General features: G+C 57.0%; 14 protein-coding genes and 2 non-coding genes across 16 annotated transcripts; 8 read left to right on the plus strand and 8 right to left on the minus strand.

Moving 5' to 3' along the window:
* Positions 1-332: 332 nt before the first annotated feature.
* Positions 333-1396, plus strand: BDY17DRAFT_300986 (uncharacterized protein). Its single transcript, XM_033734159.1, has 3 exons — positions 333-426; positions 484-1316; positions 1375-1396. The coding sequence occupies exons 1-2, from the start codon at positions 341-343 to the stop codon at positions 1292-1294; spliced, it is 897 nt and encodes a 298-aa protein (XP_033587834.1). The 5' UTR covers positions 333-340; the 3' UTR covers positions 1295-1316; positions 1375-1396.
* A 35-nt stretch (positions 1397-1431) lies between these two features.
* Positions 1432-2095, plus strand: BDY17DRAFT_312004 (uncharacterized protein; the record flags this gene model as incomplete). The annotated part of the gene is made up of 3 exons (XM_033735592.1): positions 1432-1637; positions 1699-1988; positions 2055-2095. 3 exons carry the CDS (start codon positions 1432-1434, stop codon positions 2093-2095), a joined length of 537 nt encoding a protein of 178 aa, XP_033587835.1.
* Positions 2096-2383: 288 nt separating this feature from the next.
* BDY17DRAFT_325970 (domain found in IF2B/IF5-domain-containing protein) lies at positions 2384-3676 on the minus strand (the record flags this gene model as incomplete). Its single annotated transcript, XM_033737438.1, has 1 exon — positions 2384-3676. One exon carries the CDS (start codon positions 3674-3676, stop codon positions 2384-2386), a length of 1293 nt encoding a protein of 430 aa, XP_033587836.1.
* A 1237-nt stretch (positions 3677-4913) lies between these two features.
* BDY17DRAFT_254222 (Hydroxyethylthiazole kinase family-domain-containing protein) lies at positions 4914-6524 on the plus strand (the record flags this gene model as incomplete). Its single annotated transcript, XM_033731413.1, has 2 exons — positions 4914-5022; positions 5077-6524. 2 exons carry the CDS (start codon positions 4914-4916, stop codon positions 6522-6524), a joined length of 1557 nt encoding a protein of 518 aa, XP_033587837.1.
* Positions 6525-6554: 30 nt separating this feature from the next.
* BDY17DRAFT_325972 (Alpha/Beta hydrolase protein) lies at positions 6555-7751 on the minus strand (the record flags this gene model as incomplete). Its single annotated transcript, XM_033737439.1, has 4 exons — positions 6555-6887; positions 6942-7394; positions 7453-7610; positions 7676-7751. 4 exons carry the CDS (start codon positions 7749-7751, stop codon positions 6555-6557), a joined length of 1020 nt encoding a protein of 339 aa, XP_033587838.1.
* A 250-nt stretch (positions 7752-8001) lies between these two features.
* Positions 8002-9449, minus strand: BDY17DRAFT_355018 (pinin/SDK/memA/ protein conserved region-domain-containing protein). The gene is made up of 5 exons (XM_033738254.1): positions 9254-9449; positions 8698-9202; positions 8570-8638; positions 8398-8515; positions 8002-8345 (listed from the first exon to the last, which is right to left on the minus strand). Exons 1-5 carry the CDS (start codon positions 9262-9264, stop codon positions 8056-8058), a joined length of 993 nt encoding a protein of 330 aa, XP_033587839.1. The 5' UTR covers positions 9265-9449; the 3' UTR covers positions 8002-8055.
* On the minus strand, positions 9450-10760 carry BDY17DRAFT_301008 (P-loop containing nucleoside triphosphate hydrolase protein). Its single transcript, XM_033734160.1, has 2 exons — positions 10387-10760; positions 9450-10329 (listed from the first exon to the last, which is right to left on the minus strand). Exons 1-2 carry the CDS (start codon positions 10648-10650, stop codon positions 9556-9558), a joined length of 1038 nt encoding a protein of 345 aa, XP_033587840.1. The 5' UTR covers positions 10651-10760; the 3' UTR covers positions 9450-9555.
* A 114-nt stretch (positions 10761-10874) lies between these two features.
* BDY17DRAFT_185677 (uncharacterized protein) lies at positions 10875-12147 on the plus strand. Its single transcript, XM_033729959.1, has 2 exons — positions 10875-10918; positions 10972-12147. The coding sequence occupies exons 1-2, from the start codon at positions 10909-10911 to the stop codon at positions 12033-12035; spliced, it is 1074 nt and encodes a 357-aa protein (XP_033587841.1). The 5' UTR covers positions 10875-10908; the 3' UTR covers positions 12036-12147.
* On the plus strand, positions 12137-13112 carry BDY17DRAFT_185700 (uncharacterized protein). The gene has a single exon (XM_033729960.1). It carries the CDS (start codon positions 12239-12241, stop codon positions 12872-12874), a length of 636 nt encoding a protein of 211 aa, XP_033587842.1. The 5' UTR covers positions 12137-12238; the 3' UTR covers positions 12875-13112.
* Positions 12979-15507, minus strand: BDY17DRAFT_235509 (uncharacterized protein; the record flags this gene model as incomplete). The annotated part of the gene is made up of 1 exon (XM_033730288.1): positions 12979-15507. A coding segment is annotated over one exon (2529 nt), but the record flags the coding sequence as incomplete, so codon positions are not given.
* A 516-nt stretch (positions 15508-16023) lies between these two features.
* BDY17DRAFT_301011 (SCA7, zinc-binding domain-containing protein) lies at positions 16024-16505 on the plus strand. The gene has a single exon (XM_033734161.1). The coding sequence runs from the start codon at positions 16260-16262 to the stop codon at positions 16497-16499; it is 240 nt and encodes a 79-aa protein (XP_033587844.1). The 5' UTR covers positions 16024-16259; the 3' UTR covers positions 16500-16505.
* BDY17DRAFT_283631 (peptide methionine sulfoxide reductase) lies at positions 16506-17391 on the minus strand. Its single transcript, XM_033732082.1, has 2 exons — positions 16994-17391; positions 16506-16936 (listed from the first exon to the last, which is right to left on the minus strand). Exons 1-2 carry the CDS (start codon positions 17250-17252, stop codon positions 16587-16589), a joined length of 609 nt encoding a protein of 202 aa, XP_033587845.1. The 5' UTR covers positions 17253-17391; the 3' UTR covers positions 16506-16586.
* Positions 17392-17924: 533 nt separating this feature from the next.
* BDY17DRAFT_t28 lies at positions 17925-18031 on the plus strand. Its single transcript has one exon. It is a non-coding gene; the product is annotated as a tRNA-Asp (tRNA).
* Positions 18032-18241: 210 nt separating this feature from the next.
* Positions 18242-18362, plus strand: BDY17DRAFT_t29. The gene has a single exon. It is a non-coding gene; the product is annotated as a tRNA-Asp (tRNA).
* Positions 18363-18815: 453 nt separating this feature from the next.
* Positions 18816-22262, minus strand: BDY17DRAFT_312013 (uncharacterized protein; the record flags this gene model as incomplete). Its single annotated transcript, XM_033735593.1, has 1 exon — positions 18816-22262. One exon carries the CDS (start codon positions 22260-22262, stop codon positions 18816-18818), a length of 3447 nt encoding a protein of 1148 aa, XP_033587846.1.
* A 455-nt stretch (positions 22263-22717) lies between these two features.
* On the minus strand, positions 22718-24045 carry BDY17DRAFT_301016 (uncharacterized protein). Its single transcript, XM_033734162.1, has one exon. It carries the CDS (start codon positions 23943-23945, stop codon positions 23004-23006), a length of 942 nt encoding a protein of 313 aa, XP_033587847.1. The 5' UTR covers positions 23946-24045; the 3' UTR covers positions 22718-23003.
* Positions 24046-24587: the final 542 nt, after the last annotated feature.

The following is a 24587-nucleotide window of genomic DNA, read 5'->3' on the forward strand; positions in this document are numbered from 1 at the left end:
GCGGAGTAAAAGCGGTGTTTAGTCGCTGTTGGTGACGTTATCGTGAGGCAAGGCTGCGCCAAAGTCCGCAATAGGCCGACGGCGCAGTGCAACACGTCAAAGGCAGTTCACGTACATGCAAACAAGGGAGTTCTCCAGACGCAAGGAAGACTGGCTGAACGAGCAAGACAGATGGCAGTCGTGCAGTGCATGTACCCGTTTTTGTTGGATGAGTAGTGGTCATAGAAGAGGCGATGAGACTCAACTCGTGCCGAATGTCGTGACGGGCGAAGATTTATGTCCGCGGCCTACGACCTGCCGTGGACGTCTCCTCAGCATGACAGCATGACACCAGTCCAGCATGAGGCCTCAAATAGCCTGCAGCAACTGCCGATATCGCAAGAAGAAGTGCAACCGCGCGTATCCATCTTGTTCCTACTGTCTTCGGTGATGCTACGATGTCAATTGCACCACATACCGGAGCTGCAGACTAACGACCTGCAGAACGCATAGCCGCTGCACCTACGTCTCCGGCAAGCATCGCGTCTCTCCCATTCCGCCGGTTGAAATCGAGACGCCGCAGTCTCACAGTGTCGATGGTGACTTGGGGATCAGCCCATGGAGCGATGCCCTCTTCCTCGATGCCGCGCTTTTCCGCGCACGGGGACATTCCACGCCCGATGCACGCCTTGTACCGGATGCTAGACTGCGCCAGGAGCTAGAGCTCGATACTAGCCATGAACAGTATTTCGCACGATATTTAGAAATATTTCAGTCCTGGATTTCCATCATTCCGCCGCAAGAAATCTCTACGACTCTTTCGGCGCCGCCGGCCACACTGGATGGTGAGAACCTCCTACTGCTCGCGTGCATTCGTCTGCACGCGGCACCATTACTGGATAGAGACCCTCGTACAAAGCTCTATGTCGCAATCAAGTCCTCGCTAGCCAGCGCGGAGGTCCACGGCGCACTCTCCGTTCAATTGCTCCAAACCCAAGTCCTCGTCTTACTCTATGAATTCGGACACGGCATCTATCCCGGCGCATATCTCACGTTAGGCCGCTGTGTAGACTATCTTGCCGCTCTAGGAATCGACGAAGATGCGCCCGACGCTCGACAAGGCAGTACTTGGATCGAGACGGAGCTCCACCGGCGGTTATGGTGGGCGGTGTTCATCATGGAACGGCATGTCGCTCGACCCGCATGGCCCTCTTGTAACATCGTATTGATTCAAGCTCAGATGCATCGCCATTGCCGGCCCTGGCCACCCTCTATCCCTCTCCGAACCAGCGCGCACAAGACTCTTGCCATCTGACGATGAATCCTGGGCACAAGGGGTATGCGGCCTCTCACACAAACGTCTCCAAGACGGAATCCCATTAACGAACTCCCCAGCGCCCCCTGCCCCACGACCAAGCAAACGCAACCCTAGCCACACCATTGCAGCATGGCATGGGCAACTTCCGCCTCCTGGTCCTGGTCTCTCACCTGCTAGGCCAAGTCATCCGAATCAAACCAGACCTCGAAGCCTCGCCCGCAGCGCACCACGAGACCGTGCAGCAATTACACCGCACCATCGCCGCGCTCGAAAACGTCATCGAGGAAGAAGCCCAGGTGCAAATCATGCTAGTCAGCGGCGCGCGTAGCTTGCTGAACAGGTAGGCAGTCCCCTCAAATCTTAGACAGCTCGCATACTGACATTTCCTCTTCCCCCCGAAGCACAAGAATCCTCCTCGCCTCCAGCTCCACCCCCTCAATCCCAACAACAGACTCTCGAAGCGTCACCGCAGCAGCAGCAACCCTCTTCCTAACCCGCAGCCGCGCCTTCCTCTCCCGCCAACAACCCCCCAACGTCGACCTCGCCTCCCCCTTCCTGCTGTCCTGGGGCCACAGCGCGCTCGACCACTTCTACCAGGCTTACGCACGGAGTGGAAGAGAGGAGGACCGGTGCGCGATTGAGGATTTGGAGGAGACGTTTCATTGTGTGGAGAGGAGGTGGAGGTTGGCTGGTAGGTCGCTTTCTCCTGTCCTTTCTTTTGAGCTCGTGCTGGGTGCTGACTTGCTGCTGTTGATAGGTGTTTATACTGAGATTATCTTTCGGCGGTATGTTCAGTGATGTAGATGGGGGGTCTGCGGATTGTAATAAAGTAAGGCTGTGAAGCGGCATCAGAGTGAATTCATACGAATGGTGATATACCCAAAACCGAGTAGTGAATGGAACAGAGTGGCCCACATAAAAGTGTATAGAATCGGAGCGTTCGTATATGAAAAACAAAAGACAAGCCCGTCAATATAAAGAGGAGTAGAGTAGAGTAGTACAAGCACGTATTCTCGCATTCCCAGCCGAACCCCCAAAAAGTCGAGCAGAGAGGCACAGCAGAGTCAGCTCGGCGACAACAAGACCTCACTCGTCATCCTCGTCGTCGTCATCATCCGACTCGGCAGTCTCAAGCCACTCCAAAAACGGCTCGGCGCTCTTGCGCACCTTGCGACTCGTTGCCAGATCCACGTACTTCTTGCTCGCCTTGCTGCCCCACGCCTTCAGCACCTCCTCCTCGATAATGTCCTCCTGGTAAAGGGGGAGCAGGATCTTAGAGACGGTGGGGATGAGGGCGGGATGCAGCTCGCCGACGAGCCGCTCCAGCCCGCCCATGAAGGCCTTTTCGTGCTTCTCCGACTTGCCGATGATGGAGCGCAGGAAGGAGGCGCGCGCCTCGATTTGCTTGGCGATGGTGTCGTCGAAGAGGGACATGGCGAGCACGGTGGGCGTGCGGTGCTTGGTCTCGATGCCGAGCTCCTTTGCCTTTTTGAAGACGTCGACGTCGGAGATTTTGTTCACGCCGCCGAGCTCCTTGGCCTGGTCGTCGATCCAGTCGCCGAGCTCGTCGTAGGCCGTCTTGCCGCCGCCTTCGCCGTCTTCGTGGTCGTCGTCGAGGACGAGGGTCTGCTTGAGGTCGTCGGGTAGGGCCTTTTGACGAGCCTTGACCGCTTCCTCGGACATGTCCACCGACCACTGCACGTCTTGCTCCTGGCCGGCCTCGCTGGGGAGGTCTTTGGCGCCCTCGTTGATCTTGCGGGTGAGTTCGTCGTCGCTACCGGCGTCGTCGCCCACATCTCCATTCTCGTCCGCTCCGTCGGAGCCACTGTCTCCCGGGCTGGGATGTCCGTTGCCGTTGGCTCCGTCCTCGTCGCCATGCCTTTCAGCTTCCTTGCGCGCCCTACGCTCCGCCTTCTTCGTAGACTTGTCCTTCTTGCCCTTCTTCGGCTGGTTCTTCAGAATGAAGGAGGAGAGCTTGTGGCGCATGTCGGCCTGGGTACGCTGGCCACACGCCTTGCAATCCAGAGTGATGCTAGCATCCTTGACCTGGACGACGGTCTCGGGGTTCTTGCAGTCTTTGCAGAGGACAAACTTGCCGATGAAGCCGTCGAGGTAGTCCTGCAGCTTGGAGGCCTCATGGGCGCCGTTGATGATCCAGCGGTCGTCTTTGGGGTCGATGTTGGTCTGCGCCCCGAGTTCGAAGCCGAAGTATTTGATGACGTAGCTGGGGGGACGGGCGAGGTTGTCGGCGACGTTGCTCAGATTGACGATGACGGTCTTGATTCCGTTACCCTTGCCCTCGATCTTGGACTGGAGACGCTCCATCTTGTAGCGGTAGAAGGGGTCGGTGACATCGCGGCGGATGTTGATCTGCGCCATGGTTGCGGTGGTGGTGCTGAGGTGGTGGAGGTGTGTTGGAGTGCGTGGTGGGCGGCGTGGCGGGAAAGGCTCGAATGGCTCTCTAGTGGACGGCTCTTAAAGACATACAGTAGACACGCGTAGCGTTTGCCAGGCTGTCCGTGTCAGGCGAAGTTTGCCTTTGTTGGAGAGGTATGTTGATGTTGATGATTGGGGGATGTTTCTTTCTTCCAGGCTCCTGGTCAGCCTATGCTGCGATCGCTGCCACGACTACGAGGTCTTCTCCGCAAGATGCGAAAAGTGGAGTGCACATGCGGCGCCGGCTGGACTACGGACGTGTTGGCGTGGGACGGATACATAAACCCTGCGCGCTGCTCGATGGATGGGATGGGATGCGTGCGGTTGTTGACGGAGGTGTCGAAGTGGATGCGGAGGGGTGGGTAGGGGGGCTTGCTGAGGGGTTTGCCAAGTCGCGGTGGAGGGCCGGGATGATGCGTTGATGCTGCAGGTGCAGGATGCTTGCTGTGGGGATGGCGTTTGATGCGTGTTGGAGCGTGTTTGGAACGCAGGGTGGTAGGGGAAGCGTGAGGGAGAGGGAGTCAGATGGAGGAAGAAGAAAAAGCGCGCAGGCTTTTAGAGTGTGGCGCCCGGAATTAAGCCGAAGCCACTGGCGGGGCCCACGGGGCACGTTGACGCCTTCATGATGAGGAGGAGGATATGTAAGGTAATGAGCGTGGTGAGTCAGGCTGCATCCTAGGATATGCAGGGCTGTGAATGGCGAGGTGAAAGCATGGGTACTTGATACACATTCAATGATGCGTAGTCTTTTACTTCGAGTCTGCGAGCTTGCAGTGCTGCTGGTCTGCCTTGCTCATGGTGCACATGCAAAGCCCAATTAGGACTAGTTGCCGCTCCCCAGTCGGGCAGCCGCGGCGCCAACTGGTCAGATCAGGCACAATGGAGGGTGGTGGCAGATGCATCTTCGCATCATGTAGTCGACAAGACATAGTACAGAGTATTACGACTCAGACAACGTATCCTCTCGTGACAGATTAGGACGACCATCCATTCCCTCGCCATCGTGGGTTACCTGCTTCGAGTGTCATCCCGATCCACAGCTGCTCTGGGCAGTTGGCATCAATCCCCTCAACCGCCGCGCCGGTCTTAACCTTGTGCGGTAGGTCTCCCATCTATCCAACGTATCGTTCCATCTTGACCGGTCTCTTTCTCCCTCTTGTCTCCATCCCCGGGCACAATCATGTCTCCCAAGAAGGTGGACTACTCCCTGTACCTCGTCACAGACTCCACCCCAGCAATCCTCGGGGGCAAGGATCTGGTATCAGTAGTGAAAGCAGCCGTGGAAGGAGGTACCACACAACTCTCTGCGTCCACCCCATAGCCTCGACTCATCGTGAAACCAGGCGTCACAGTAGTACAATACCGCGACAAAACCTCCGACACCGCGGAACTGGTGCAAATCGCCCAAGAGCTGCACAAAATCACCAAACCCGCCGGCGTCCCGCTCCTCATCAATGACCGCGCAGACGTCGCGCTTGCAGCGGGCGTTGAGGGCGTGCACGTCGGACAGGATGACTTGGACCTGAAGACCGCCCGGCGCTTGCTCGGCCCCGACGCAATCATAGGCGTGACGGCGAACAGCGAAGAAGAAGCGCTCGAAGCCTCGCGCGACGGCGCCGACTATCTCGGTATTGGCACCGTGTACGCCACGCCAACCAAAGAGAACACAAAGTCAATCATCGGGACGGCGGGCGTACAGCAGATTCTAAGCGCGCTGGCGGCCGCGCGATACGACGTCAGCACCGTGTGCATAGGCGGCATAAATGCTTCCAATGCCCAGCGAGTCCTCTACCAATCTACCTCTCCGCAGAAGAAATTAGACGGAGTCGCAGTCGTCAGTGCTATTATGGCATCTTCTAACCCCAAGCAGGCGGCCGAGAAACTGGCAGAGCTCGTACAGACTCACCCGCCCTTCGCCACCTCCTTGTCCAAACCGGCACTCTTCCGCGACACCCTCATCGCCAAAATCCCGGAAGTGATCAAACGCATGGCTTCGAAAAAGCCGCTCTGCCACAATATGACCAATCTCGTCGTGCAAAACTTCGCCGCCAACGTCGCCATCGCCATCGGCTCCTCACCCATCATGTCGAACAATGGCCTAGAAGCCGCCGACCTCGCGGCGCTAGGCGGCAGCCTCGTGATCAACATGGGCACCACCACGCCCGAGATCAAGTCAAACCACCTCAAAGCACTGGCAGCGTACAACGAAGTCGGCGGACCCACACTCTTCGATCCCGTCGGCGCAGGCGCAACTGAGCAGCGGCGCCAGGGCGTGAAAGATATCATGGCAGGCGGCTACTTCGACCTCATCAAAGGCAACGAAGGCGAGATCCGCACCGTGTCTGGCGCTTCGGGAGTGAAGCAACACGGCGTCGACAGCGGAGCATCGCAGCTTTCCTTGCAGGACAAAATCACGCTGGTGCGGGGGACGGCGGCGCGGGAACGCAATGTCATCCTCATGACTGGACAGGTGGATGTCATTTCGGATGGCGAGCGGACGTTCACTATCCGCAATGGCCATGCGTATCTCGGCGAGATTACGGGGAGTGGATGCGCGTTGGGGACGACGATTGCTAGTGTCATGGCGGTGGAAAGGGAGGATAAATTGCTCGCCGCCATTGCTGGACTGCTCATGTACGAAATTGCTTCGGAGCGCGCTGCTGTTCGGGAGGATGTCAAGGGGCCTGGGACATTCATCCCCGCCTTCATCGACGAGCTGTATCGCATTCGGCAAGAAAGTTTGGAAGGCAACGGCGACTGGGCGAAGAACGTGCAGGTTGATCTCGCATGAAGTAGCATCCTCGACTCGACTGAAAGTAAATCAAAGCTTACTCTTCCCGCCAAAGACAACGCCTTCGATCCACCTCTTGATAATATCATTCGTCTCCTGCGGCGTGTGCCACAAAGCCCAATGTGTCGCCTCCACCTCGCCTGTCGTCAGATTCGGAATCGCCTTATCCATACCCTTCGCAAGGTCTGGTGTGAGGACGTTGTCCCTTAGCGCCTGGATGAACAAAGTCGGCTGCTGAATGCCCTTCTTCTGCTCGGCGGGCATGTGCATGTCGTCCTCGAAGTTGATCTTCCGCGTGCGGTACCAGTTGCAGGGGCCTTCTAGCCCATTCTTCATGTACTCCTTGACGGTGTATTCGAATTCCTAAAATCCAGTCAGTCAAACAACACAACAACATACCATCAACGCAGTACGAACCTCCTCATCCAATAAAGGCGTCATAGCAACCTCATCCTCCAACAACCCCAAATCAATCCCCCTCTCAGGCGTCATAAACTTCCCCCCACCCCTCGGCCGTCCCCCATACATCCCCTTCAAAAACGTCCTCATCCGCCCCTCATCGTCCCCCACAGCCCTCTCAACCTTGAAATCCTCACTCCCAAACTGCAACTGGTACCCAAACTGCGGCACAGGCCCTTGCACCATCTGCTCCACCGAAACGTACGAATCATTCACGCGGAAGAACGGCGTGCACACGGAGAAGACGTGCGTGACGAGGCGGGGGTACCACTGCGCGACGCGGAAAATCACCGCGCCGCCCCAGTCGTGCCCGCCGATGATGATTTGGTGCGCGCCGATGGCTTTGGCGATGCCGGCTACGGCGTCGGCGTGGGCTTTGAAGCCGTAGTTGCGCAGGTTGGGGGAGTTGCCCTGGGTGTTGTTAGGTGGTGTTGCCGTTTCTGTGAGGACCGTTGGAGGATGGACTGACTGTGTCGCCGTAGCCCATGCATTGCAGCGCGATGCAGCGCAGGCCTAGCGAGTTGAGCATGGGGATTTGGTAGCGCCAGCCAAAGGCTTGATCTGGGAAGCCATGGATGAGGAAGACGACGCCTTTTTGCTGGCCTTTGGCGGCGGCGTCGAGGTAGTCTAGAATGGACGGCGGTCGAGTTAGATTGTTTCCTGGGGATCCCGATGCATGGATAACGACTTACACCACCTGTGCCCGTTGACTTCCACTGAAGCCTTTTTGGCTCGAGGATCGTTGGGTCGGAGTTTGTCGACTGACATGATTTCGTACTGGGGTGTTTTGTAACCGCTCAGTGCTGCTTTGAGAAGGAAAGGTAGTCTCGAGGTTGAGGGCGAGCTGAGATGATGTTTCATCACGCCGGAAAGCTGCCAAACCTCGGCAGGCTGGAGGATGCAGGGATTAGAGCACTTGGCTGATGGCATATCGCTCCAACAGCAGCAGAAACATAGCACCGACGACCTGTATGATTATTGTTGTCAGGAGGATCGGTTTCATCGTATGGGAACAATACCCGCTTCATTCGACATGGATTCGTATCACCGCGCCTGGTCAAGGGCACACTATTCAGTAGATTACAGCGTCTTCCTCCCCATCAGCTACACCATCTCCCTCCTCATCGCCAAGCTCATCCTGCCGATCGTCTGCTTCTTTCCGTGCAGAATCATGTGATGGATGCCCATCGCCAGCGTCCGCGTCAGGAGCGACAACATTAGAATCAGAACCATGTGCTTCTGCCGGGGAAGTGTCATTGGCCTCGCCCGTTTTTTTGGCCGTACCAGCCATGTCCCCGTCTCCATTGGCATACGCAGGTAACTCACGCTGTTCTGTATCTCCATCTTGAGCCGAGGTCGACGCTTTCGAACCAGTAAGCACACTGGGTCATCCATGAGCTTTAGTCAAACCAACCTCGCTCCCTCGAGCTATTGAACTCCTCCACTTCTCGATCTACTTGTGCTTGAGCATCCTTCCGTTGCTGCTCGATCCGGTCTTCTTCATCGGAGAGCAAATCCCAGGGTCGATAATACTGCAATAATCGTCAGCCAACGTCTCATATGCACGAAAAAGAGACGCAACATACCAACCGCGGCTCAGCCGCCGTCCTCAAGAAATTCGCCGCATGAAGCAATCCCTCATGTCGAATGCGCATCTGCCCAAACAAAATCAGCCACGCACTCCCCCTCACTCCCTTACACCACGAAAACGTACATTCTCCTCATCCACAGCCCCCTGCTCCCTCCTCCTCACCGCAGCCAGCGTCTCGCGCCTCCGCAGCCCATGTTCAACGCGTTCGTCATCCTGTCGCTGCAATTCAGCCTTTCTCCTCGTCTCGATTTCCGCGCGCTTCTTCGACGCCCGCGCGTCGGCGGCGGGGCGGTTGAGGTTGCCGAGTAGGGCGCCGAAGAGGCGCTTGCTGCGTTGTTTTTCCTCTACTACGGCCGGTTTGCGGCGGGTGGTGTCGTGTGGTGGTGTGGGTTGTTCTTGTGGCGCATTTGATGTTGAGTTGGGGCCGTCGGTAGCTTCTGCTTCGTTGTCCTCGCCATTTCCTGTTTCGTTTGGTGAAATACTCTTACCGGAGGTCTTGCGCGGCCGCTTGCTTCCTTGCTCTTCTTGCGTCTCTCCGTCGTCAATCGCGTGCGAGCGCTTAAGAGGATTCGCGGGGGATATTTCGTCGTCTTCGATTTCTGGGACTAAGACTGCGGAGGCGAGCTCTCTGCGCATGGAAGTCAGCGCATACATTTCCACGTGGTAGGGGCGAGCGTACGTTTCCGCCATTGCGGATTGTTAGCGCCGCGATGCCGTCGACAGCGAGGTGGTGTTTCGGGAAGCGATCAAAGGGTATGCGAGAAGCTCGCATGTGAATGGAAGCTTCGAAGTTGCGCAGCTGGAGCTTTGCTGCCTGAGGCACTCAGAGGTTGGAATACAAACGTCGGCCATGGCCAGGCACAAGGAAATGAAGTGATATACGCAATTGGTCGGATTTTGACGACACCAATTATAATGCAATATGCGAAGAGGGTATCCTAACAACTCCCCCACTCCAATGACATCCAATCCCTTACTTCCCTAAGCAACATCAACCGGCTTCACAGCCCTCGCTCTCGCACGCAACGCCTCCTTCCCAGCCTTCTTCGCCTGGCTCAGACTCATCGGCCGCGCCGCAACGCTCTCCACATGCCTCGCAAACGAATCCTCCGTAAGCTCATCCAGCAAAAAACGGCCCAGATGCCCATTGCGCCACCTCTGCACCATCCACATCGCCGTCCCCTCGACATCAGGTGTGCCGCCTTTCTGTAACCGTCCGGTTTTGCGGGCCATCGCATCCAGCAACTGATCAACATCGTTTGTGGGGCCGTGATACTCCGAGTACACTGTAGGGTCGTGTATGTTGATGTGGTAGAGTAGGTAATCGGCCAATGTAAATGGAGGCAAGATGTTATCTTTCACACTTCCGCATAGCGCGAGTTTCAGCATGGCGTCTGCGTCTGGGACATAAGGGATGAAGACGCCGGGCGTGTCGAGCAGGTAGACATCCGACTGGTTCGTAGGCCCTCCATCAATGATCTTCACCCCGGTGCCGATTTTGCGCGTCACGCCCGGCTGCGCTCCCGTCTGCGCTGCTTTGCCCTTGTGAACGCCCGTCTGCCTCAGAGCGTTGAGAAGGGTAGACTTGCCGACGTTCGGCATGCCGACCACCATGCAGTGAGAACCTGTCAGCGCTTGGCGAGCTTCACTCAAATCTCGCATGAGGTTGAGGATGTGTCGGATGTCTCTGGTGGATCGGAAGTCGGAGAAGCAGAGCGGTGTTGGGCTGTGTAGCTTGCGAAGTTGCTCGATGGTCTTTGATACTGTGGATTAACGATGGTAATGCGAGAATACAGATGATCAACTGCGTACCTTCGCATTCTCCTGTCCGCTCCCATCGCTCCCAAGATCCCTTTTCGTATAGACGATAATCCGCTTCCGATCGGCGAGCACCTCCTCGAACAGCGGATTGCGCGAGGTGAGCGGGATGCGGTAGTCGCGACATTCCACCACAAAGTCGATCTGGTTAAGCAGCGTTCTCATCTTCGCCACACCCGCTGCATGATGGCCAAGATAGTAGGAGCGCGGGAGGGAGTCGAGGACCGGAAAGGCGGCGCGAGGGACGAAAGTGGACATGTTGGTGTCACACGCCTTGACCTCTATCCGGTGCCATCGTATTGTGCTAGAGCATCGCGTGCTCCTGTGTGTGGTGCTCCGGGTCCAAGATGTTGCAGTTGCACAGAGACAGGGAGAGATGTAGAAAGTAAAGTGAAGCTTCATGCAGCAAGAGTGGCGCGGAATCCGCCCCGCCCCTCCTTCCAAAACGAGAAGCATGGAAACTTCGCAACATCATCTGCCATCCAGTCCTTCCTTTCACCTCCAACACACCAAACAATGTCCCACAGTAAGCCCACCTTCCAGTCCACTCTTCAAGTTCTGCAATCTAATAAACGCCAGGCAAAAGAAACACCTCCCTAGCCTTCTTCACAGCCTGGGAGCGCGCCGAGCTAAAATCAACCTGGGGCTCCCAATCCACCCGCCTAACCCGCGACTCCTTCCTCCCCTTCGCCAGCTGCCAACTCTGCCTCCTCCCCTCCCGCGACCCCGTCGCGTGCCCGAGCCATGGCCACTTGTTTTGCAAAGAGTGCGCGGTGAGTAATTTGCTTGCGCAGAGCAAGGAGTTGAAGAGAGGGAAGAGGGAGGCGGAGAGGCGGCGGCTTGAGAATGAGGGGGAGAGGGAGGCGGAGGGGGAGGAGGCAAGGGCGAGGGCGGTGGAGGAGTTTGAGAGGGTGCAGGCTGGGTTGAGCGTGAGGTCTGGAGCGGGGGAGAGCAGGATTGTAGGCCGAGGAGAGGGGAAAGTCACCCTGGAGCAAGACACCGGCGGCGACAGTGGCGCGCGAGGCACGAAACGCAAATTCGAACTCGACGAGGAGGAGCTCGCGCGTTTGGGCAAAGAGGACATGGCCAAGAGTCGACGCCGCGAATCCACAGAGCCGAAGAACCGAAAGGACTTACCCTCCTTCTGGATCCCCAGCCAAACACCCACAAACCACAAAGCCAGCCTGACAAAACCCCTCAAACAACACCCCACCTGCCCAGCCGCAACACCAGAGAACCCCCACGACTTCTCCCTCAAACTCCTGGTGGACGTGCACTTCCAATCCGACAAAAACCTCTCAGACCCCGACGTCCCAACTCGCACATGCCCAAGTTGCGACAAAGCCCTCTCCAACAGCACGAAAGCCGTGCTCGCCAAGCCGTGCGGCCACGTGCTGTGCAAACCGTGTAGCGACAAGTTCCAAAAAGCGGCGGAGCGCTCGGCGCACGAGGAGGTGCACGATGGGGCTGTGAGGTGCTATGTTTGTCAAGAGGACGTCACGCCCGGTAGTAAGAAGGGGAAGCGCGAGGAGAAGGAGAGGAGTGTGCAGCGAGGGTTGGTGGAGATTAGTTCTGATGGGACGGGGTTTGCGGGCGGGGGGAAGAATATGGTTAGGAAGCGGGGGACGGCGTTTCAATGCTAGACAGGATGGGATTGATGAAATGGTGATGTCGTATAGTGAACAGACGAGACGATGGACAGATCATATTTCCTCGATCAAAGGTCCGACTCATGCAAATGCCGCTAGCTACGCAAGAAATGCCCACAAGGCGAGCAAGCAACATCATCTATCACTTCCTCTTACAAGCTCCCCCCGAACGCCATCGCTAACCCTTTTTATTGTGAATGAGAAAATCAGACCTTCATCACCGCCTCAAAAAGCCCCCCTCTTCTCCCTCGGGCGAACTGCCAGGCACAATCTCCGCACTCGCCGAATGCATCGCCGCATTAGCCCCGAAAGAGTTCCGCGTAATACTGTCCGCCGCACGGCGATGGCTCGTATTGTTCACAACGCTACTGGACCACTCGCCACCGCCACTGTTCAGCCGGGGCGTGGTGAAGCGCGAAGCGGCGGGGATATCGAGGCCGCCGCCGAGGTCGAGGTCGCCGAGCGAGGGGGCGTGGGTGGAGAGGCGGTTCATCGACGGCCGGCCTTGCGCCGCGCCTTCCTCGGCATCGTCGAAGCCGGCGTCGTCTTCGGAGTCCTCGCCTGCCCCGCCCGTGATCCAGCCTAGGCCGGCGTCCATGGAGCCTAGGCCCGCGCGGTCGTGTTGGAACGAAGGGCGGGGCGGCTGCTCGGCGCGGATGCCGGGGTGGTTTGCGTCGCGCGTGGTGTTGGATATGGCGCGAGTGTGGCCAATTGAAGCGGCGGCGGCAGTAGCGGTTGCCGCAGACCCAGGCCCACCAGGCAGTCTTTCCCGTATGGATGACGCAGGTGCTTCGACGGGCGACAGAGGCCTCTCCGCACCACCGGTGGCCTGAATAGGCTCAGGAGAATCACGGTACGGCTCATCATCCTCCGGCTTGCCTTTCTCCTGCAACTCCAGCTCTTCCTGCTGCTGCCTCGCAATCTCCTGTTGCATCTCAGGCGGCATGCGCGAAGATCGCACCACCTCGAATCCCTTGCCAGCCTCCTTGTCCTTCTTTTTGCCTCGTCCAAAGAGCCCCACAAAACCTTGGAGCCAAGTTTGCGCGTTCGCCGCTGGACCTTCCGGATCCGCGGGGCCAGTCTTCAGCTTACGAGTGTTTTCTACGTTCAGCGGCTGGCCATAGACCTGATCAACCTCTCGAACAGCATAATCGGTTCGCACAGATGGAGGTCCAGAATCCGCACGGTCCCGAAGGAAGGGAGGGCGAGGGGAATCCGCGCCACCCCGGCCGATTGCCGTGACGGCAGCCAGTTTCGCCGAATCTTGAGACAAGTGTGACTTGCGGTTCTCCGCAATTGGATTGAGCGCATCATTCGTCATGGTCCGCTTCCTCGGAGGTCGATAGAAGGTGTCTCCGTCCAGCTTCAAGCCTGTCCTGCCATACATGGGACCATGTCCGTCGGGACCGGGCACGTAGACGAAACCGGCTTGAGGAGAATCACTCATGCCCTCACCCCCGCTCGATCGGTTATCAAGACCGCTCATGCGATGGGTGCTTGGGGAGCCCCCCGCTTGGTTCAACAGCTGCTGACTGCTGAATGAGCCGCTTCGGCGATGCGCATCCGACACCCTCATCATGGCCGCATGGCTTGCCAAGCTCTCTCGTTGCACGGGGGCCACTGGACGGTCTTGACGCTTTTTCAGCATGCGCCAATGCAAGATACTACCTCGAGCTTGGCCCGTTTGAGCGTCACGACCTGCCAGGCCGAAAGAGCGGGCCGCCACCTCGACCACTGTCATCGCGGAATTGAGGAAGAAGCCAAACACGAGCACACAGCCGTGGAGGAGCAGGATGGTGTAGCCGATCCAGCCTTTTGCAGATTCGCTCACGTTGAGGGACGGAATGAACGTAATGCTCAGGAAGATGGTCACCAGCCGTACGGCTGCAAACGTTGTGTGGTAGGCGTTGTTGCTCGTGTAGTTTGCAAACGGAAGGAACCCGTTCAAAGCTATCAGGAGACAGATCTCGCAGACGGCAAGAATGACGAGTTGCGCGATACCGCTGGGTTGGACTGCACCAAACGAAACGCCCCTCATGAAGGTGATCAGAATGGGCACGAAGGCGAATGGAGCGGCGGTGTCGGTGTATGTGTTGTAGAGGGGGCCGTAGAGGAGCAGCGCTGGCATGTCGAACAGGAGCGTCCTCGGCTTGGTGATGAAGATGACGCGCAAGATCCAGATCGCCGACACAATCCAGACGGCGAGCAGCACAGCCGCCACGGCAATGACGGAAGTGGGCGAGACTGGCGCGATTACCAGCTGGAATAAGCTGAGCGCAATGATGGGTAGGATGAAAAAGTTGAAAGCCAGTCGAATCATGTTGCCGAGGGTGAAGGGGATGTTCTTGGGCAGCAAGTCTTGCTCGCTGGACTTGGTCAACTTGAGATGCACCCAGCGACTGAAGAATCCGATTTGACAAAGCACGATGATGATCCCGGCAATCACGGCCAGCCAGACGGCCATACACGCCCAGACATCATCAGGAGCAGTCATGCCGATCAACTGTCGGATTTGGGAAATGCCGTAGGTGCCGGTGAGGCTGTATACGCCATCCACGACGCTCTGATGCCCTGGGCCTCCGGTGACATAGCTGGCATTGAACAGGAGGAGTGACCATGCCGCCTGACTCACCGCAGGCTGAAAGAAGCCCGGGTAGTTCAGGGTCAAGCTGCCCATCAGCACCACGAATTGGATATACTGCAGGCAGTCGCCGAACCCCGGCGTGACCAGACGCAGCAAGTCTTCATCCCTGCCGTAATTGCTACTCCAGCGAAAGATGTCGGAGCTTCCCCAGGGGGACAAAATCGCGGCAAGTAAGGTGGCGACGCCTTTGAAGATCAGAATGGCAGCGGGGAGCCAGGTCAGCAAATTGTTGATGGCCGAGCCAAAGGCCGGGGTGATGTTGGCAGTCACGCAGGCGAGTGTCTGCGCTGCAGTATCTCCCGAGACGACGGTCACGGTAGCGGCCAGCGTACTGAACTGATATGGACTGCCGAAGTTGTGCGTGATCTGGAAAGCGGCCAGGTCGGAGGGGTCGTCGGGATTGGCATAGAATCGGGGACCCAAGGGACATTGGCCTTGGGTGACGTGCGTGCAGAATTTTGCTGCAGGCGCATCCCATGCCGAGTAGGACAAGTCGTCGAACTTTGAGAAGAGGGTGGCAAACTTGTCCCCCGACCCGATGTTGGCAATCTTCCCAAAGGTATCGTTGTCGTTGGTCCAGGTGGGACTATTCGGTGGTGGATACGTGCCCTGGACTTGCTGGCCGCTGACATTGCCGTAGAGGGTGACTTGCAACTGGTTGGGGTAGGAGGTATCGAAGGTTGCATCGACAAAGTAGGGGATCCATTGCAGCTGCAACGGCTGGATGTCCTGTATACTCTGGTCCACGCAGTTCTGGAACTTGACGAATGCGGCGCGAGCAGGGAGAATAAAGGCGGTGCAGAGGAGGAGGAGGCGGAGGGCGAGCCAGGTGTGGCGCGGGAGTGAGGTCATGGTAACGCTTCCATGGGACGGGAGGTGAAGAGGCTCAACGAAGAATCTGACGGGTGAAATGTTGTCAGCGAGAGGGGTCGGGAAGGATGAATGAGGGCCTCAGTCAGACGTCCACCGATGCACAGGTTGTCGCACCCGGAAGATTTCCAGCAGGCGGGGGTTAAAGGAGCAGTCGTTGAACGTACCAGACCGACATTGCGCAGCCAGACGAGCGGGCGCGAGGGGCGAGAAGCAAAAGGCAGCGCTGTACAGATCGTGAGGGAGGGTCGTTATCGTGAGGCTGGAGGGGACAATGAGTGGTGCAGATGGGAAGAAGAGAAGATACTGCGGCGGATGAGGAGCAAGGTCAGGCATCGATTGCCCCAAAATCCCAAAACCTCCCTGGCTGACTGGGATGGATGGGGACGGCTACGCGGCATCCCGACCCCGAGCCCTGGGCACGCGTCCCGTCCCTCCCGTTTCCAAATTCGTCCCAAGACCTCCGCGCGCTAGTCGGGATTCAGGCTACACATGCACGCCTTTGGTCGCCTGGCCACGCGCTTCATCCATGCACGAAGCAAGCGGTATATGCTCCTTGCCGCTCTGGGACAACGTGTTTACCGTTGCACGGAATCCACTTTACCCACCCGAATATCGACTTTCCGCCATCGATTGGCCCGGGGCGGTCACACTGGATCCCTTCATCAATACTCAGCAGCGCATCACTTCTACGACCTGACGAGATGGCGAGTACCTCACATACTCAGCAGGGCAACGCGGGCGATGAAGACTCCAGGCTAGCACCGACGCACGTCAAGGCGCCGGTCGACGTTGAGACGCAATGTGGTGTGGAGTTGCCATCAGAAAGGCAATGCGGGGGAAGTCTGGCATGCAAGAGGCACGGCATGGCAGCAAAGCGGGCAGTACGCGGTCGAAGCGCGCCCTTTGACCAACTGTTGCAGAGGTACTTGCAGAGGCAGTAATGGAACAATTGCATTCAAACAGCCATATCATCATTATCAGACGGCTCCATCGCCAGGTATATCACACGCATCCCAACCACCACCAGCTCACTTCAGCGCGGGGAACTTGCGCAAGAAATGGCTCGGGCACTCGTACCCGCCCGGGTTGTTGTCGAGGTAGAGCTGATGGTACTTTTCCGCATCCCACCACTGGCCGGCGGGCAGGACCTCGGTGACGATGCCGCCCTTCCACCACTGCTCGTTGGCCTTCCTCGTCACCTCCTCCGCAATCGCCTTTTGCTCGTCATTGTGGTAGAAGATGCCGCTGCGGTACTGGCTGCCCGAGTCCGGGCCTTGGCGGTTGGCGGTGGTGGGGTCGTGCATGCGGTAGAAGTACTCGAGCAGGTCGCGGTAGGAGACCTTTTGCGGATCGAAGACGATTTGGCAGGCTTCGGCGTCTGTGGATGTCTGTTAGCTGGAGGATCAAATGTGGTGGATGGTGGGCTGCGACTCACGTCCTGTTCGGCCGGAGCAGACGGCGCGATAGCTCGGGCTGTCGGTCTCGCCACCAATGTATCCCACTCGCGCATCGATCAAGCCCTTGCTCTTGAAGTCTTTGCGATACATATGTTCGGTGCCCCAGAAGCAGCCGGCGGCAAGCGTGATCTTGTCTGCACCTTCGGGGACGGCCATGCTGCCTCCGTTGGTCTCCGGGGCGAATCGGAGACTGCTGGAGGTGAAGGGCCGGCTGAGGCGTTGGAGGATGGAGTTCATGGTGGGTAGTGTGAGGGCGATGACGATGACAAGTGTCAAGAGGAGTTTGTTGATGAGCTTCAGTTTGGCGAGAGGAGGTTCAGAGGAGCAGGAAGAGACGGGGCAATATATAGAAACGGCAAAGGTGTTGGGTGGAAAGTAGTCAAGTCTTTGTCATTTGGAGGCGCCTCGAGCATGTCATAGGCTTCGAAGCGTTTCCCGCCCCACTCCGCCCGCCCTTGCGCCATCATGTTTCCAAACCAGCGCCATTTGCGCATCGTCTTCCCATTTTCACCCCCTCTATGATTTGAGATGGCTATTTTGATGGTTAATGATGCCGAATCCATCGTCCACTATACACCTATCTTTCATTCAGGACAGCTGATTGCACGGAGACGTCATCTCTGCAGTGATCTGTGACTGACAACTCGCACTGTTTTTCTTCGACTGCGGGCGAATCTATCCGTCATCACACATTTCATCAACCGTCATCAACTCGCACCACTCTAGTTAGTATCGAGAACACAATCACTATACCTCCCCGGCCCACGAAGAAATACCAACCATCCTTATTATACGGCAGATGTCCCGATGACACCGAGACCGACGGAGAAACACCACCAATCACGCCTCGCCAAGCCGCCGATTATAAACCAATATAAGCCATTATCTCGGCTTCGCTTCCCATCGTTTTCTTGGATGGTGCAATGGTAGCATTTCCGCCCGTCTTCGATTTCAACCTCGCTGGTTGTCTTTCAATACGCCCGCGGGAGATCGTAGTTCAAGTCTACGTCTGAGAGCACATTCTTTTTGCATTTTTGGTGTTCTTATCTCATCCTTTTTATTTCGTCGGCCTGCTTTTATTTTTGCCATGTTCTCGCTGCTCTATTTCTTCGTTCTTGCTTTTCCTCGATCCCTGCTTCCCTGAAGCTTACACACTCATCCCGAAGCTTTGTCATTGCAACCATGGACTACATAACCAATTGTTTTGACGAAACAAAGCAGCAGTGTCTCGGATGGTGCAATGGTAGCATTCCCGCCCGTCTTCAAGTCGATGGATCTGATCTGTTCACTTCACATTGACCGTACACGCGTGAGCGGGAGATCGTAGTTCAACTCTACGTCCGAGAGCAACTTTGACTTCTTTTTTGTTGCTTTGCTCTCTTCGTTTGATTGACTATTCTCAGCACCCTCTTTCCATCCCATTTGGTTTCGTTTTTTGCGCGTTGTCTGCGCGCGTCGACTCGACCAGCGTGGCGGTGGCCTGACTTCCGGCGACATCCGAGCACCGAGCAAGGCTGAACCGCAGAGGGCGGGACCACTCTTCCATCCCATTGCCTCTGTAATCAGCAGTGCCTGCGTTCGATTCCGCCTGGATACATGTTGATTGAGTAGTTTTCGACAGTGATATTCACGTTCTGCTCCTACTAACTCGTTCTTGCGTCCTCATCCTAGTGTGCAAGTCATGTGACATTCAATAAATCTCCCCATGCGTCCTCGCAACCATGCACGACTCGCTACAACGCTGGATACAAATCGCCACGCACGCAATCTTCCCACAATAACCAATAGAACGAATCTCAACTACATGACCACACATCTTGTGTCTCCCCGCTTAGTCTTAACAGTAAACACACTCTTCGTCTCAAACACGCTCTTCGCCCCACCCGCACCAGCATATCCCCCCTCCGACTCCGCCGTCCCAGGCCTCGCCGCAGAAGCACCAGGCTGCTGCCCCGCAAACTCCGGCCCAAAAAGCACATCGCGACTAGCCTTCTTCCGCATCTTCGTCCCGCGGCGGAAGAAGCCCGACTTGCCCTGCTCGTCGGGGAGCGAGTTGCTCCTCCCAGCTTCGCTCGAAGGAAGGGCAGACGGAGACGAGGGCGCGGGAGGATGCCAGGCGGTGATGGGGTAGCCGGTCGCGCCGTTTGCGTTGCGTCCTGGCTCGCGCACGGGGATGTGGGTTGCGGACTGCGTGCTTTGAAATATTGAGGCTGTGGCTGAGTTTGTGGACGGAGCGGCGGTGCGGAAGGCTTGCATGTGAGGTGGCAGTCTGACGTCGCCGTAGTAGGGCGTGATGCCTCCCGAGGACGCAATGCTCGGGGCGAAAGAGGAGCCTGCGGACGAGGCGGCGCGGTGGAAGGGGATAGACGCGGAGCCGAGGGGTGTGCGGGCGGGTGAGGCGAGCTGGGATGTCGAGCGGCTGTATTGTAGACCGTTTGGCGTTGCAGGTGTTGATGGAGAGGGTAGTGGGGAGACGTCCCACTGTCCTGGTACGTACAAGCCGTTTGATCGGTGGGGTGATCTGTCTATTGGTGACGGCCTGTCTAGTGGTGACGGCGTGGGCCGAGGCCGCTCGAATTGCGCGGATGCACGTGGGATGGCGGTTTCCCAGCCGTCCAGTAGGCGCGGCGATGGACTCGCGCGCATCGTGCTGAAAGCCGCATTGCCGTATGCTCGCTGAAGGAACCGTGGAGTCGGGGATGGTGCGGCTGGCGAGCTGGGTGTGGGCACTGTAGTCTGCGGCAACTGTGCCGTCTGAGCTCGGACATCCGGTCTGGCGGCCAAGGGCGGAGTATCCCTGACCGACGTCTCCTCCCGTAACGAATCTCCACGTGGGCGTTGAAGCTGTGTGTCACGCGCAGCCACGTCTGTGTTTTGCCTAGCAAAAGTATCGACGGTGGGAGTGGGTGTTTGCGAAGACGGTGGCGTAGGCGAGCTGACCTCCCTTCTACCAGCAGTATTGTTACTTTCAGACGGCTTCGTAGCAGGCAACGGCGCCGGCCCATCCAGTCCAGCCATGGCTCGAAATCGACTGGGCAGCGGAGCATTCGGCTCCTCCGTGTATTCCGGCAGCGGCAAGAAATTGTCATTCGAGTCCAAGCTGGCGTGTTCATGGATTCGCTCTTCCAAAGTCTGAAAGCGGTGTCGTTGGACATTGCTCGCAGCGCGCTGCAACGAGTCTTGCGATCTAGGCGCGTTCTGGGCGTACGGTTCTTCCGACTGGGTGACTCCTTCGGGCCGCATGGTCATCACGATCCGCCGACCATTGTTCGCTGTAATGGTCGGCGTCCCTGCGCGTAGAGATCGTTCGGTTCTATTCCCGACTGATATCGCCGATCGTCCCAAGTTAATGGGGCGTTGATTGAGCGTCGTCACTTTGTTCTGATTCACAGTCCGGCGCCGCATGATTGCAATTTCATGGGCGACGTCGATATTGGCTTCCTCCAACGTCTGAGGCGGCGTGCTCCCGAGCGTCAAGGAAAAGGTCTGTCCCGGCTGACCAGCATATTGGGGGTCAAAGTCGAACATGATGATGCGCCCGCCCTCGAGGTCCTCCACCTCGGCCATTTCTTCGGTCGCCTCATGCTCAATTACAGCCCCTGGGCTAGCGACAAGCAGCCTTCCCCGCACCTGCATCGCACCGACATCGTCTGGTAGGGCCAGGGCACCGCCACTGTGGACCCATCGAATGTCGGTGAAGGGACAGCCGTAGCCTTCATCAAGCTCGTGATCGATGCTGTGCGCTTCAACAATCATTTCCGTCTCATCTGTATTCCTCGGGACGAGGTAGAGTCTGACCGTTCGATCGTTGACGACCATTGCAACAGCATCACCATGCTCGTCGACAGCCGGACAACAGTGAATTGCTGCGCCCAGTCCGCCGAGTGTCGAAAGCGGCGGGCTGATGACGACGGGAAAATCCACATTCGAATACATCATGTCCGGCACCTTCAAGATCCCAAAAGTGTCTTGAAGGCCGTTCCAGGCGAAGAGCCGGTCGTTACATATCTGGCGGTCTTCGCGCATAAACGTTGCGTGGCTGGAATTGCGGATGTTGTCTGGTTGCAGCAGCTCCGAGCACCAGGCTTCCTTCAGCTCATCATGTGATGGGATACCTGTCGAAGAAGTCGGGAACACGGGCACCGATATCACTACGGTGGACGAGGCATTGATGCGCGTCGTGGTGCCGATGAGCGTGGAACCATCTCGCGAAAACATCAATTTGTCAACTCGGTGGGATCGAACGGCCCTTCGATCTGTAGGGAGAGCAGTCGGATGCAGGCTGAAGACCTCGACGCCGCCTTCGTATCCCGCCGCCAGTAGCGCGCCGGTCGTAGAGAGAGCAATACAACTGCATGGATAATCCAGCTTGATCGTCTTCACCCTGCGCAGCTCTTGCTCCTCCAGATCGTAGATGTTGACGGTGTGCTCGTCCGCCAGAATTGCAATGGTGTTGCCCTCATCCACCACTTCGACCGCCACCGGCCGCCGCTTGAGCGCATAGTCCTGACTGATTCCAACGGGCAACGCTTCGCTCTGCAATATGTACAGTCGTGCACTGTTGAAGACTGCAATGCGTCTTCCAAACGGAGAAATGGAGAAACCAAACGCTTCGCCCTGAGGGAAGCCAGCACTCGCAGTTGCCGTATTGGACACCAGCTTTATCACGTTTATCCGCGGCCTGTTGGGTTCTTCGTCCTGGACCGATTGCCAGCTATACCGCACTCTTTGTCTGTTCAACGGTATTTGCGCGGTGATTGACGGCGTTCGACGAAGCAGCGGCTGGGTAAAGGAGCCATTCGCGCCCGTGGATCGTGCCGTCGGTGGGAGATTGCGATTCGCAGGCACTGCATCGAAAGGATCGGATGTTTCGGCGAAACCGTCCACGCCTGAAGATGGTATGGGAGTGTGTATGGGGGTGATGATGTCCCGCTCTTCGTCGTCATTATCATACAGCTCATCGAAGGCCTGTCGCAAGGCGGTGGATCTGGGCTGTGACTCCTCGGCCCAATTCATGGGGAGTGTATCCTCGCCAAAGGAACTTCGCGACTGGATGGGCGAGATTGCGGTCAGATCTTCGGAATCGGCATCATCGGTGTCGTACGCATCGTCGTAGTCGCGCTTGCCCTCAGCATGGCCAATATCGCGGTCGGGCTGTTCTTCGGGAGATACAGACTCATCTTGCCCAGCATTCAGTTCCCCCTCGGAGACGAAAGGCCAATTCTCGCTGTGATGGAGCTCGTCCATAATCGGTCCTTACCAATCTTCTAGACGCCCCAAGGTTGCGAGCCTCATCGCTGCCTTGTCCTCAAGAAAAAGCGCAATGTATTCCCTGGTTGCTACCAGCCCGAAGATCACTGCCTTCTCCGCATTCGCCCACTAAGATGACATCTCTTTCAACTCGGCGCGTCGATTGGTGGGTGGTGTATGAGCGTCGCGTGCGCTGATTCTTCGCGATGGAGAGGGAGGTCGCTTCAAATGATGCGTTAACAGCCTGCTGGCAATGGTTCATGGAGGTTGGTATAGGGAAGACCCAAATTTAGAAATGAGGTAGGCGGAGTCGAGTGGAGATGAATCGAAAGCGGCTAGTCAGCCTGGCCCCCGCGGACCCTTTCGCAGTGCAAGGCACAGGCCTGTCATTGGACCGAGGGAAATCGCAGCGACACGAAATATTAATTATTCGATGGACCACACGTAACAACGTCAGCAGCTTCTCGATGATTAGATGAATCTGCGCTTATGGTCTCGATGACATTCGATTCGTTCGGCTGTGAGGTCTATCCATTATGGCCCCGCATTGTAATCCAGAACGTCCAGCCCGTCTGAATCCGACAGCAATACGCAAGCAGCCACGAGCAGTGTTTGGAAGGCTGCTGTATGCCAAGTTAAGCTTTCGATGTTTCCAAAACCACACATCCACCCCAGGAAAGACTTCCCCAATCTTCGCAATAGCTCTCGGCCTGGTCGAGTAGCACGATGCCCTGCCAATCAAAGTGACTTCATGTGAAGGTAGCCACACTCGCCGCAGTTGCGCACGTGGGGTTTCGCGCAAGGCCAATCCTCCATGCGCATGTCGTCCCTCGGGATCGTAGTCCCAGCCCAGCCGAGACTCGGCCGTGTGCATAGAAACGGCTGGATCAGCTCGATCGCCCGGCAGATCTTCTTCATGTCGGCCACATTAATGCCACCATTCTTGTCAAGCTGGGGCTCAATCTTGTCCAGGAGGAGTCGCAAACCCTGTTCGGCTCGGCGAGCGGCAATGGCGAAGTTGTATGCAGCCCCTATGCCTTCTGCGACCTCCTTGCTGTGCGAGAGGGTGCGGAATTTGAGGATCAAAGTCGGCGGTTTCTGGGTGGAGATTTGGATGTTTGCGGTAAAGTTGTGGGAGAAAAAGCCCAGGTGTTTAATGCGGGTGGCGTTACTAGTTCCAATGGCTTTCACCCACTCGTTGAATATTCTGCGAGGTGTCCACGTGGACGGGTATGCTGAGGATTTCCAGCCGCGGAGGTCGAGGAAGAAGCGCTTCCGCGAGTAGAACACGTTGAGAGCTTCCTCGCGGATGAGACGGGATGTCTTGCTGATGGCGGGTTGCAGGAACGTGGCAGGGTCTTGATTGATGGGGATGACCGCAACACCAGGGAAGTGGGCGTAGACCATCTCGCGGAGTTCCTGGGGCAGGTCCAGCAAACCCAAGCCGGCTGGTGGATGGGACTCGCTGTCGTCATCTAGAGAAGAGTTGGGCTCTGTTGCAGGATCACTGGATTTGACCATAGCGTCCGAATGGTTGGCCTTGGATCTGGTGAAACGGATCATCTGTTGTTGAGCCCGCTCGAGGGTAGACTGCCGTGGTTTTGCGTCGTGAGCGCGCTTGCGAATGCCTGCCGATGACCGGAAGAGTCGGGCAGACCGTGTTTTGATAGACGATGCCATTCCTGTAGACCAAAACGATCAGTATGCAAGCTTGGCGCGCGAGCAAACATGCAACGTTGAATAATGTCAGGGATCAATAGAGGGCAAACGACCTTCACGAGGCATGTGGTTGGACGCGACCGCGTTTAATGACGGATAAGAAGTGGTCATATGTCGGCGTCGGCATCGTTGCTGTCAAAAATCCTGGATATCTATCACGTGCCCTACGTTTCACATGCCTGTGCACTTCATCTGCACTTACGGCATGTATCACGAAACAATCGCAATTTCTCGCACGTGGTCGACTGTCATACGCGCAGGCAACGGACCACTGATGAGAGCCTGACGGCTTGTACGCAACATGTCAGTACATCTCGTCATGCCGCCGACAAATGTTGCGATCGGATAACATTTGCCGGGTCAGAACTTTGGATCTTCGATCCTCCTCCTTGTTCGGGACATCTTGGGGGCACACATATATCCGGGCATCGATCCTTTTGGCCGATGGACAATTTGTGAGTTGCTGTTCATGCTCAACCGGATGTGCAATCCAATGGAAATTCCCAGTGCTGTCTACATCAATGCATATTCAACAAACCATCACCAGCAATCTCCGGTGTCACGACAAGACCAAGCAGAAAAGCACGGCGCACGATGAGCAAT

Source organism: Neohortaea acidophila (genome assembly GCF_010093505.1).
Source record: "Neohortaea acidophila strain CBS 113389 unplaced genomic scaffold BDY17scaffold_8, whole genome shotgun sequence".
Taxonomy (NCBI): Eukaryota; Fungi; Ascomycota; class Dothideomycetes; order Mycosphaerellales; family Teratosphaeriaceae; genus Neohortaea; species Neohortaea acidophila.

What these genes read in the sequence shown, in the direction of transcription:
- BDY17DRAFT_300986 (XM_033734159.1), top strand. Translation starts at nt 341, where the DNA reads ATGAGGCCTCAAATAGCCTGCAGCAACTGCCGATATCGCAAGAAGAAG. An exon ending in TCTTGTTCCTACTGTCTTCG is followed by an intron (nt 427 to 483) that starts GTGATGCTACGA and finishes AACGACCTGCAG; the next exon opens with AACGCATAGCCGCTGCACCT.
- BDY17DRAFT_355018 (XM_033738254.1), bottom strand. An exon ending in GGGCTGTGGATGAGGAGAAT is followed by an intron (nt 8,639 to 8,697) that starts GTACGTTTTCGT and finishes TTGTTTGGGCAG; the next exon opens with ATGCGCATTCGACATGAGGG. An exon ending in CAATAGCTCGAGGGAGCGAG is followed by an intron (nt 8,346 to 8,397) that starts GTTGGTTTGACT and finishes CTGGTTCGAAAG; the next exon opens with CGTCGACCTCGGCTCAAGAT.
- BDY17DRAFT_301008 (XM_033734160.1), bottom strand. Translation starts at nt 10,650, where the DNA reads ATGTCCACTTTCGTCCCTCGCGCCGCCTTTCCGGTCCTCGACTCCCTC. An exon ending in GCGGACAGGAGAATGCGAAG is followed by an intron (nt 10,330 to 10,386) that starts GTACGCAGTTGA and finishes ACAGTATCAAAG; the next exon opens with ACCATCGAGCAACTTCGCAA.
- BDY17DRAFT_185700 (XM_033729960.1), top strand. Translation starts at nt 12,239, where the DNA reads ATGAGAAAATCAGACCTTCATCACCGCCTCAAAAAGCCCCCCTCTTCT.
- BDY17DRAFT_301011 (XM_033734161.1), top strand. Translation starts at nt 16,260, where the DNA reads ATGGCGAGTACCTCACATACTCAGCAGGGCAACGCGGGCGATGAAGAC.
- BDY17DRAFT_283631 (XM_033732082.1), bottom strand. Translation starts at nt 17,252, where the DNA reads ATGAACTCCATCCTCCAACGCCTCAGCCGGCCCTTCACCTCCAGCAGT. An exon ending in CTGCTCCGGCCGAACAGGAC is followed by an intron (nt 16,937 to 16,993) that starts GTGAGTCGCAGC and finishes AGACATCCACAG; the next exon opens with ACGCCGAAGCCTGCCAAATC.
- BDY17DRAFT_301016 (XM_033734162.1), bottom strand. Translation starts at nt 23,945, where the DNA reads ATGGCATCGTCTATCAAAACACGGTCTGCCCGACTCTTCCGGTCATCG.